This window comes from Amblyomma americanum, chromosome 1, assembly GCF_052857255.1.
Source record: "Amblyomma americanum isolate KBUSLIRL-KWMA chromosome 1, ASM5285725v1, whole genome shotgun sequence".
Classification (NCBI taxonomy): Eukaryota; Metazoa; Arthropoda; class Arachnida; order Ixodida; family Ixodidae; genus Amblyomma; species Amblyomma americanum.
Genome location: NC_135497.1, coordinates 448,219,268 through 448,231,744, shown reverse-complemented (window position 1 = coordinate 448,231,744; position 12,477 = coordinate 448,219,268). Strand labels below are relative to the sequence as shown.

The window sequence follows — 12,477 nt, the reverse complement described above, 5'->3', positions numbered from 1 at the left end:
AAACCGACGTCACATCAGCGCCTGTGACGTCGTCTTCTATGTCTTCTGTCCATGTTTTTAAGCGCTGTCAACAAAAGAATGACAGAATTTGTTGCATTTGAGCTCTGCTGTGCTTCTCTCTGGTGGCTTCTCAGGGAGAGAAAGCACTAAGTTGCAGTTTGTGTGTGATATTGTGGAACTTGGTCCTACATGTGGAGGAGAGCTCTGGAACTCCTCTCATAGACCATTATATCAGTGGGCAGGTTGAGAGTTTTCTCCAAGCATTTGTAGATGGAACCACTGTTTGTGTGTTATTTTCTTATTTGAGCACTTGGCTACCAAGGCAGTCTGCACTTTGTGTTTGGCTGGATTTGCGAATGATGCAGTGGTGCACTCAGTGTGGGCAGTCACTGTGAGAAGCTGAGGGTGGCTGCAGTACTGGCAAGTAACACGGGCTGTGCAGCAACATTTGCAATATTTTCATCATCACTTATTTCATGACATCCTGTTACTCCCAATGGTTTGGCTGCCTGTGGATAAGCTGTGGTGACCACATCGCTTTGCCATCATGTGCATAAAACTGCAAGCAGCAGGCAGGCTGTGTGGTCAGAGTGCAATGATTGTGAAATGCAATTGACTCCCTCTAAGATGAACTTGAAGGGAACATGAAAATTTGTTCGTCTTATCAGAAGCTTGTCTGATCAGAAGTGCCCCACCTGAGGTATATGCGAGCATGCTAGCTGTGTTGAAATATGTGACATGAAATCATGAATAAAATGGCCTTACACTGAGAAGACAGTTTCAAAGAGAACACTTATTGCACCATGCATAAATGAGCTGAAGGGTGAGGGCGTGAAACAAGCTCACACCATCCCACTTGCAAGCAGCATTGGTCAAGCTTTAAATATCAACATCTCTCTTTTGCAGCCACATCTGCTTTTTTTTCTTCTTTTTTTTTGCTTTCCGTTTGTCTCCGAGCTACAGGCCAGGTACCCATGAAGCTAATATATCTGGCTGTGTCAGGTCTCTGCACTGTGAAAATGTGTGTTGCTTGACATGGCAATTGAAATTTCAGCTCCCATCTAAATGCTTAGGTTACAAGGCTAGTACAGGAGCACTATGTGCCATTTTTTCTGCCGCGAACAATCCATAGAACATAGCACACGAGCGACGCCTGCATCTGGCCTTGTCACATGCAGTCACGGCTCCAATGGGAGCAAGGGATGACAGGCAGGATGGCAGCAAGGGATGATATTGACACTAAGCAGTTGTGTTGCTGCTACATGCAAATCTCAATGGCCATTGTTCTCGTGTTTTGCACCAACTTGGTGTGGAGCCACACACCAGCCCTGGCAGCACTGGTACTGCTGGCATGTCCCTCTTCTGCAGTAGAGAGTACAAAATTAACGCACTTCAAACCACACTGATACAGTTTTTTAAATTATTATACAGACTAATACTTTGCGCATTAAAGGTTTAGGAGAATAATATTTGTTCATGCTTTTGTACCGTGAGCATATTGTGCACGAAAGTGCGCATTGGAGCCACTCGCAGCAATTTTAGCAACCTTGGGTAACGCTCGGAGGCCCTCGAAATCTCGATAGAGTTCTGCGCTGTTCCGATGACTCGATCCACTATAGACTTGATGGCCATCAGAACTCGCCGTGTAGCAGTGCTCAGTTGCCTTTTAGTCTCTAGACTATCGGTTCGAGGGCCTTCGAAATTTTTGTGTGACAGGGGTATTAGGTAGTTCCTGCATTTAATTTTTTCTGTTAAGGTAATTTGCAAAACTGGCATTCATCCTTATGAGAAGAGTTGCCATGAAGGCATCACGCGGTCATATATTTCACTTCCCCCCACACACTACGGGCGTCCTGGTGCCGTTCCTGGTCAGATCCTGGTGCCATGCAAAGGTGCTTTGCTTTCCCCACACGCAAAAGAGTACCCTTGCTAGAAATATTTCGTGCAAGGAAGTGAACCCCTGCTACGAAGGTTTTTTTGCATTTCACATGAATGTGCGCAGAAGATTTCTTGTGGGATGTGCACATTCTTGCATGGAAGCGTTCTTTTTCCATTTTTTTACCCTTCACTTTCCTCGAGAGTCTTAAGTAGACATTTCGCAGATACTGTTGCGCTGAGCCATTGTGATTCACGGGCTCTGCGAAAGTTCGCCTTAGCTAAGGGATACATGGAACAGTTTGTCTGATGTGGATTTTTTTTTTTTTACATTGAGTCTGTGGGAAATAAACCAAATTTTTCACATTGTTTGTCATACCCGATAATTTGTCTTCACCAAGTTCGTCTTAATGGGACTCTACCATAATTGGTTTATAATAATAGCATGTATGTCACAAAAGGGGTGGTACGCCTAGAAATGACAATTGAAGTGCACGGCGGCTCCATTTTGACGGAGGCAAAATGCAAAAATAACCTTAGTGCTATATGATGTCATGGCACATTAGAGAACCCCAGGTGTTCAAAACTAATATGGAGTCATCCACTACAGCATCTGTCAAATCCCACATGCAGCTTGGAGATGTTAAACCCCAAATACTGTGCCATAGGACAATTGAATTGCGCATTAGACATTAAATGTGCAAGGGAAAATGGCAGCATTCTTTGCTGCATAGGCTGCCACCCGCACAACAAGCATTGTTAAAGGGCTGTAGACACCTAATTTTATTGCATGTTTTCTTCTTTCAAATGATGCATTAGACTTTAGAATATATGGATCACCACGTGGTATACGTCTACGACTGCTAAATGATTAATAATTGAATTTATTCTCTCATGCTGTTTCAGTTTTAGTTGCATCAACTGCATGATGGCTGTGACGTGTGGTTGAACTTTAGGTCACATGAGGCATGAAAAAACTGCAATATAAACGCTGACATATAGTTTTAACTCACTACAGCCCTTAAGCCAGCCTTCTTCAAGAACTAGAATTACAACGAATGAAGTATCAGCATTTATATTGCTGTTTTTTTGTGCCTTGACCTAAAGTTCAACCACATGTCACAGCCATTGTTCGGTTAATGAAACCAAAACTGAAACTGCATCAAGATGAAATTCGTTTATAAATTATTTAGTGGTCTTATACCCCTGTCACACGGGCACCGCAAAGGCCTTTGAGAATCGGGTCCTTATATCGAAAGGCGTAAAGTGTGCAGCTACACGGCACAAATGTTGCGCCTTTGTCACTAAGGGCCTTGGAGGCGAAGGCGCCCGTCCGAGACCTTTGGAGCCCAAAGGCGCGGCCTTCGAGAACCTGCAATCGCAGTGCCATCCAACGTCAAAAAGTAAAAGCAATGAAAAAAAAAGAAGATGAAGCCAACAATGTTTGAAAATATCTTTTAAAGACACAAAAGTTGTGTCTGGCTTTGCTTTTTGTGCGGTTTTTATATTTTATGCCCCGATTTAAAGACAGTAAAGTGTTGCAGCAACACCAAGTGGCCCTGGTGGCAAAGGCAATACACAAAACCTGCTGCTGCTGATGAGAGCAGCTGTTGCAGTTTTTTCAAGCAAGCAATTAGAATGAAAAATATTGTCTGAGCTCAACGAATGAACAGAATTCCCCACTTTAATTTTAAAACACCCACTTCAGCCGGCTCGAGCAAAGCAGCGGGTGCTATGCATCGACTCTTTTGTCGCTGCTCCTTTGGTGAAAAAAGGTGCCTTTGCTGGAAAGGCCTTCGAAGAATGCCGTGTGACAGGGGTATTAGGCAAGTACCATAGGGTGCCCTGTGCATGCCATTGTCTAACACATAGTTTGAAAGAACAAAACACTCGAGCAAAACAAAAATTTGGTGTCTATAGTCCTTTAAAAGAACAGTTTGCACTGCACTGATCTACTCATTTGCTCCTATCAGCGTCTTTGTTATAAATGTTAGTTCAGTAAAGGAATTCAATCATGTTCAGCACCCACACATCTGAGAGTCTGAGAAGCCATTTACCAAGCTTGTGCAGAAATCCTCTATGAAAATGTGAATTTTAATCAAGGCAGTTTGATGTGAATCTGTGTGGCTAGTTGTAAATCATCAGTGTAAACATGTTTCAATTGTGGCAATCATCTGGTGGTGACCTTGCTAGTGCTATATTGTTGCAGAGTGAAATTTAAAAATTTGTGTTCACCAAATGGCGCAATGTGCAAAACATAATTTCCTTAAGTGCCGCTTTCGGCCTAAATGAACTGCTAATAGTCAGTGTGCAGAGTTTTTGATTGGGAGCAAACACAAACCAGAGGGGAGGAGCACTGCAAAGGATGGGGCGGATGGCACAGTGCATGTCTCACTGAAAACCCAGTGCAGACTTTGCTTCATACACACGCGCAAAGTGTAAAGGACACTCTCGAGTTATTTGCCACTTCCATCTTCACAGGGCAGTGTAAAAGCAGAACCATTGTGAGGGCATATCCTCTGGCTGCTATACCAACTTGGGCATCTGGGGGCTGTGGGTGCCAGTTGCATGAATGAAGAGATAATGGAAATGCTGCACTTGCTGTTCTGCAGCCTCTGAGTGTGTTCTTTTTTTTTTTGCCAGTATGGGAGAGAAAAAAAGGCAGTCGCTGTCACCCACCATAACTCTGGAGGAATCGATGGTCCCCTGCACTCTGCCCATATGCAGGCCTCATTTTGTCTCTTGCTGCAGGCACTGGATTGCGCTACGGGGCACAGCATTCAAGTCATCGCTGAAGCCAACCATGCAGCAGCTGCTGGATGTGCTCAAGTCCCCAACAGCGGATGGTAGTGCGCATTTCTTCCTTTCCTGTAGTGCCTCACAAGAAGCTGTGGTAAGGCACACCTTTGCAGCACAAAAGTGTGGCTTGCCGCATTTTCATCCGTCACGAATGTTCTGAGGCAGTAATAAGCCTGCTGCTCGGTTTTCTGCTTAGCCATAATTGGGCTTCGATCCGGTTGTGTGGCATTTGTTGCTGTGCCAAGGGAGTGAAGACTAGAATATTGGCTTCTTCGACACGAGAGTTCAGGCTCTGATATAAAGGATATAAAGTCTACTGTACCACTGTACCCAGCAGAAGCAGTTTGAAGCTGCAACACAAATATCAACCTAGTATTACAGAAATTTTTTTTGATGTGGATTGCCAAAGGAACCGACGGTCAAGTAGAGGAAACTCTACAAATGGGCATAGAGGAAGTTGAAAAATATGTAAATGATAGGGGACTTAGATGCTCCCTGCAAAAACCGGAAATGCTTTTTTATCAACCCAATAGTAAATCATGGTCGGATCCGCCGCGGATCTCTCTGAAGACTCGGACGTGATATCTCGAAGGTGGACAGGATTAAAGTCTTAGGGCTGTACATTCAAAACAAAGGTTTCAATGGAGATACATTAAATAAATTGGACATATGCGCGCAACAGACTATGAGGCTTATCTACAGAATCGCAAATAGGCGATATGGCATGAAAGAAACTGATCTAATCAGATTAGCTCAAGCCTTCGTAATAAGCAGGATCACTTATGAAGCTCCCTTATCTTATGGCGGTGGAGAAGTGCAAGCTCGAAGGGATCATTCGCAGAAGTGTCAAGCAGGTGCTGTGTTTACCCATTCAAACCCTCCATCGTAAAACTACTAGAACTAGGTCTCCACAACACACTAGATGAAATTGTAGAGGCCGTATAAATCTCGCAGTACAAAAGGCTGTCGGGAAGCGCACAGGAAGGAAAATCCTAGCGAGCCTAAGAATAAACTAAGAGAGTCAGCGAGGCCACAAAGCGGACATGATTAAGAGCGTACGTGATAAGCTCATGATCCCACCACTACCCAAAAACATGCATTCCGTCCACCACAAGGATCGCAGAGAAAAATGAGCTGAAGCTCTCAGCAGGCGTTTCAAAAACTATCCGATAGAAGACGTGGCCTACGTGGACGCAGCTAATTGCGGGAAGGGGAGAATGGTGATAGCGGTAGTTAGCGTCGAAGCACATCTCCGAGCTGGCGCCTCGATCACGTCGCGCAGTCCCGAAATTGTGGAAGAAGCCGCCATCGCGTTCGCAGTAGCGGGCACGGGAGCGTCAACGATAGTCAGTGATTCCAAGGTTGCAGTGGTGAACTTTGCCAAAGGGAACGTCTCCCCCGTGACGAACGGAATCCTGCGGACCACAACGGACGACAGGAAAATGAGCATAGTCTGGATGCCTGCTCACGCATCCCTGGCTGGAAATGAAGCATCTCATGAACTGGCTCGAGGTCTTGCTTTCCGAGCCAGTGTGCATACCGAGGGCTTCACAGAGAGGGGATCGTCTTGTGTGTTACAGAGAGATCACACAACATTACAGGCTCAGTAGAGCGAAGTACCCCCTGCTGTTAAATCATTCACAGAGAGTCAGGCCACCTCTTGGCGCCGTCTCCAGGCTCATGCTTTCTCGAACCCAGTTATGTGTAGTCCTTATTATCCGTTACCATATTCAAATGACTGCAAGCTATGCCACGACAAGGCGGATCTCAACCATATTCTTTGGAAATGCCCTCTTGCCCCCCTGGAGGGAAAAAAGATAGTCGCTTGACCAATGGGAGGCTCTCCTACTTAGCTCGATCCGCAGATTCAGACAAAGGTTGTCCAACTGGCTGAAGATGCCGCCAGAACTCAGGACCTTCTGGCCGTTGTTTAGGCGAGGAGCCTACAGCCACTCAAACTGCTGGAAATAAAATTTTACAATCCAATGATGTGGACAAGTCACCTGTGAATCTTCATAGCAAGCTTTTAAGTGGGTGCCTCTCGCTCTGTGCCTTGCAGCAATTGGTTTGCCAACTTGTTGTGGCCTCCTTGCTACCCTTACCTTCCCTTCTCCTCTCCTTATGGGCATTGCTGCAGTCTAAAACAAGCTTGGGAGGCTTCTTGCATGCGTGAGGGAGGCTTCCAAAACATGGAACCATGCTGCTACTGCATACAATGAAAGCACTTGTGTTCAGATGAGCACAGAAAAGGTGGGCCTGCCACTATGCTCAGGAAGTATTGTGCACACAGGGGACGTTTGGCTTTGGGTGTGAAGATGCAGGCATGTCTTGATCACATTTCTGCGCTCTTGATTTCTGGGAGAAGGTCGTCTCTCCGAGGGGCTGACAAGATTTGTCCAGTAGATGCAGCTGGTCAGCTGGATTTCTCATGAGAATGTAGCCTGGCAGGTTCAAGCTAGGGAAATTGGATCCATAGAAGGAAGCACCATAGAAGTATGCAGGGATTTCGTACACACATAAAATGGCATAGTCTCGAGAATGCATGGTACAGCATCCAGGCTTTTTTTTGGCAAGAGACGAGGTCAGGCAAGTTTTATGTTTTTTGACGAATGAGTAAGAACAGAGACAAGCTGGAAAACACAGATATGCATTTGGGACATATCTTGGCAGAAGAGAAAGAGAAAAACTCGCTCACTCACTTGCAAAAAGTACTATGCACACTCAGCTAAGGGCCGCACTCGTGTATGTGCCACTCCCTGAACTTAGGAGGCGATAATTTAAAAAACTAGTGAGCAGCTGCGCTTAACTTGTATATAAATTTTCATGCATGGGACACTCCCTGGGAGCTTTCAGATGATGACAGTGGCCCGCTTCTATCACCATCTTATTATTGCCATAATTACTACATTAGTGCCATCTCCCAGCATACACCGCTGTGCTACTCTGTGCCATCCAGAATACTCTGTGCCATCCAGAATCCAGACGCCTGTACTCGGCATGGGCGGAATGGCTGACCACGAAATGACCCCGACAAGAATGCTAAGAGGAGTATCACTTCAGCTTGTCAGCTTGTAGATTTTGAATTCATAGCGTGAAGTCTCCCTGAACATTGTTATTCAAAGTTCTAAGGTTAAAGGAATTTCAGCAGTGACAGCGATGGTTGCACTACCTTAACCCTTTCACTGCCACTGCCGAGATAACTTGGTCGACCATACATGCACACCCTGTGCTTCTCCAGAGTAAACTAGTTTTGGCTTTTTACTCACTCCTTGCCGCTCCCGGTAATGCTCGGTAAAAAAACGTGCAAGCATGTCGGGCCATCTATGGGCAGGCCCCATAAATTCATATAACTTGTGGGGTAAATTTTAAGCAACAGATGGACAGCATGTTTTTACGTCCACGTCACTTCATTTTATCTCAGCAGAGCAGCCATGGCGAGGCAGAGTGTCACATGCGTCCGCACTTTGACGGGGGAATAAATTCAAGAACTCCTTATGAATTTGGAATCCGATAGTGACAATGAGGCTGCAGTCCACCTAAGTGCCTTGTCGAGTGATGACAGTGATGAAGAGCCCCTGATAGAAAAATTCTCGTAAGAAGAGGAAATCAGACTGACGAGATTTCTGCTGGAAGAAGAAAGTGTTCAAGGCTCAGGTGCATGCTTTCGAACCCATCACATCATAGTAACGCATCCCAGTGCATTACCAGCTTAAAGTTTCCAGGAAACTAACATGCAAAAAAAAAAACCCGGCAGTAAAAGGGTTAAGGTGGCTGTAACTAGACTCCAGATATGGCGTCAGACTGTATGGCACAATAAATAGGGGTTGGACTTTTCAGTTTTTATTTTGGAAAGCTACTTTCAGCTTTTTGTGGCGAATATTATTTTCGGAAAATGAAATACTGACTTTTTCGGTGACTTAAAGTAGACATTCTTTGCGGTCAAAAGACATTGAAAGTCTGTCAGTATTTTGTCATCCTGAACAATTTATTTGCCAGTAATTAACATGCAAATGGTAATACTTGGAGCTGTGCTTGCAGAAGAAATTGCTACCCTCATTAAAAGAGTAACTCAAGGTAAATGAGCCCATGGCAGAGAGAGGTTGGTAGATAGATATGGTAGGTAGATGGGTATGAGATAGCCAGCAGACAAAAACTGAAGTGGAAGTTTACTTTTTAAGAACCAGGTTGTCACGCTGCATTGCGCGTAAGGGCGGGGAAATACGTAGTCCATGTTGATGGCAGCAATGGAACTGCCGCTCATTCATTGCGGTAGCCAAAACATGCATTTTAATGGTGCTGACTTGCAGTTTTGTGTCAGTGTCGTGCATGCAGTTGATTAACCTAATGAACCGATCAACTGCTCTAAGCAGGTGATGATAGTGAAGAAATAGTGCTCAGCTAGAAGACTGTGAGGAGATGATGCTTCCCGGTATGCAGAAGCATGTAAGCTAGCGGAGCAATAGCTCAAATCGCACATCTGCACTGCTTATCCTGCAATACCATCGCCACATCATGCCCCTGGCTTCCCTACTAAGTCAATTTTCTTCTTTAAGTGTAGCTTGCATTCAGCAGCCAGCTAGGTATGCCTTGCAAGCCAAAAATACTGAACTTTTTCGGTTAAACCGAATTTAAAGAAGTGAATTCAGTTGAATTCAGTGTACTTTTATAGTTTTTTTTTGCAGTTTAAACCGAAAAGTCCAATCCCTAACAATAAAGTAGTTCCTCCGGAATTTAGTTTAGCTTTCGTTTAATAGTAGCACCCTGCCAAAATCGCACAAAAAGGAAGTGCGGCCCTTAGTGGAGTGCATGCGTATTTTCAGCCTGGGGCCTCGCATGGAAACTCACCTGTTGAATCTGTAAGGATCATTTCGACACGGGCCCATGTTGAGTCAGAGCCAATTCAGGCTGGCTTGGAGTTGTGAAATCGTGGACTGACTGAAGCTCGCACTCATGTGTACTCAGACTCATGGGGAGAACCTCCTGGTCTCGTATTCATGCTGGCTCAGACGGATTCACAGGGCCACTTCTTTCTAATGGGTCACTTGTTTGGAATTGGGGAGTAAACAGGCTATTGTTCTTAATACTCACTGCTAGTATTGTCAGGTGGAGACTCTTTCAGATGGTGTTGGCTAAGATAATATGAAAACTAGGAATGAAATCTGCTCCCTTTGCTATTGGAAAAATGACATGATGTGCTTTTTTTTAATCAATCGTGATCACTATGCTGCAGTCCATCACATTGTGTTGGTTATTACATACTAATTGGGCCTTTAAAGGTTGTGCTCCTGATGGCAATGACTGCTGGAAACCCAACTTGCTATTTTTATCATGGTTATTCGAACAGCTTTCACTAACACAACACCCAGTTTCTGGCAGCCCAGTGCCTTTGCCTATCAGCTGTTTGTTCTAAAGAGCGCGAGCACAAAGGCATGGAACGTTTACGGTTGATTGCTGAGCAAAGGTGACGTTTGCTGCTGACATAGCATCGTGGTCTGATCACTGCGGTGGAATGATGTCGGGGATGTATTTTCTGCGACTTGCAGCACTGGTCAGCTGCAGGTGATGAGGTGGATAGGAGGAAGAGTGGGAAGTGTCAAAGAGAGAGGGGCAGTGGCTTTTCAAGAACCTACGCTGGTGAGACTTGCAGAAAGTTTCTCGGCACTAAACAGCACCCTTCTCTTTGTTACGCACTGGCAGGAATGCTGCACCAATTGTGCTAAACTGTGCCATTTCATTAAACCTATGGCTTGCTTCTACTAAGGAGAGTTTTGTTGTAAAACTATGCGAGTACTGCACCAAAATGCTATTCCAATAACTCCAGCTGATGCCAGGCATGACTCGGTGGATGGCAAAAGGGTTTGACTTAAGGAGTGCAATCACATTTTGCTTTTGTGCACTTTTTCACCCGCTTTTTATGCATGGTGGGCATTTTTTTGCATGTTTGCTTTGATGGCACTGTCAAAGGACCCATTTGAGTGCATTCCAAAGGGGAGTATCATGTGGTAGCTGCGGTGTTCATGTGGCTATTCTCACTGCCGTACGTGCCACTACTGGTTGGCACTTGGAGCATGCCAGATTCTATATCACTTGCCTGCCAGCATTGCCCGTTTCATCTCACGTTCTGATTTGTTCTGCATCCTACGGTTCCAGGCATTTCACCTTTTCCCCGAACTTTGTGCTTGCATCATTCAACCTCCCTTTCCGGTGCTGTTCTTCCCGTGCTGTGTTCTGTCAGAGTTAAAGCACTGCACGATGCATTGCTGGGATCTGCCTACGTGGGGCAAACTGCACCTGCGCAGTCGTACACGTACGCTTGCACCTGCTGCCGATTGCGCATGCACCTAATTTCCAGTGTAAGGTGGTCGGGAGGCACATGCGTGGCTGACTCTCCATGGGAGCAGATTGCGATAGCAAATCGTGCTGTGCCGAAACTGTATCCTCGCTGCTGCTGTGCAGTTGTTCTTGACCATCGGCCCCATTTTTTTTTTCAGTTACTGTCGAACCCACTTATAACGATACCGTTTTTAACAATATATCGGTTAAAACAATGAAAAGCTGCTGCACCGTCCACTTTTGTATGTTTTCAATGGTAAAATAGCCCGCTTACTACAATGCCCCCATGCCGCATTATAGGTTACAACAATGGAGTCTGGCTCCTGAGTGCTAGTGCCAAAAGGTAGTGGAATGCGAAATCCTTGAAAAGAAGAAAAAAAAAGAAATGAAATTCCAGCCGCTGCACCCTCCCTGCCATGCGCTCATCCAATAGAACCTGTTTTCTGGCCTTCTCCGCATCGCCAGCCTCGTGCTCCTCACACCCGCTGCCCTTCCACTCCTCCGAACACAAATGTGCTGCGCCCATAGCTCTACGCTGCGCCACCCTCCGAAACACGAATGGGCCTTGCCAACACACCGACAGTGCTGATCTGCTCGCTCGCCCCCCATTATGCGCAGTTCTGCCAATGGATTTGGTTGTTTGTGTTAATTGATTGCATCGAAGTCGTTCCTGGCCACGTGGCTTCTCCGTCTCGCTTGAATCGCCGCCGAAACGGAAGTTGGCTGATCCGCCCGCTGATTATCGGACAACGTTGCCGGTGAAGAGAAAGTGCACGGCTATCGATTTGGAGACTAAGTGCAGTATCGTGAAGGACTACAAAGACGGTAAGAAAGTGTGTGACTTGGTTAAGAAGTACGCACTATCGCAACCGACGGTGTCAACGATCATCCTCTTTGCTGAGAAGTTCGACAAAGAAAAGTGCTCGCTTGACATTGGGCGCAAACGCGTTCGACAAGGTGCCTATAAGGAGGTGGAGGAGGCCCTCTACGAGTGGTTTCTTGGTTCCCATGCCCAGAGCTTGCCTATCACTGGGCCGATTCTGGCCACAGAGGCGAAGCAGTTTGCCCTGCTGATTAACAGTGTGGACTTCCAGCCAAGTGGCGGCTGGATACAGCACTTCAAAGAGAGGCCATGGAGAAGGATGTCGGCATGCTTCGCGTGAGGCAAGCTAGGCTGACAAACATGGGGTTTTCTTGTGCAAACCAGTGAGAAGTACGTTGCGAGATGCTTGTGGCGATTTCACCCCAGCATTCTCTTCGGGATTTCTCAAGCTGAGAGGCAGCCGCGGCAACCTTCTCGTATTTTTTACAACGCCCCTTTCGGGGCCACCAAAATGATGCCTCGACGGAGCTCGCATGTCACTTGCTGTCCGTGATCCCTCTTTGCAGTTGTTATGCTTTTTTTCGTGCAACCCGTTTATAACAATTATTGATTATAACAATGGAATTTTCATGGCACTTGAGTATTGT

The 12,477-nt window shown here is 45.8% G+C and overlaps 1 protein-coding gene across 4 annotated transcripts in view; it reads left to right on the top strand.

Annotated features, from left to right (window-relative positions):
- Swt1 (Swt1 RNA endoribonuclease) overlaps positions 1-12,477 on the top strand; it is a 117,426-nt gene that overhangs the window by 43,068 nt on the left and 61,881 nt on the right. For all 4 annotated transcript variants that reach the window (XM_077650599.1, XM_077650597.1, XM_077650598.1 and 1 more), the window contains one exon: positions 4,627-4,721. In XM_077650599.1, coding sequence (XP_077506725.1) covers positions 4,627-4,721 — 95 coding nt within the window. The remainder of the gene's footprint in view (positions 1-4,626; positions 4,722-12,477) is intronic.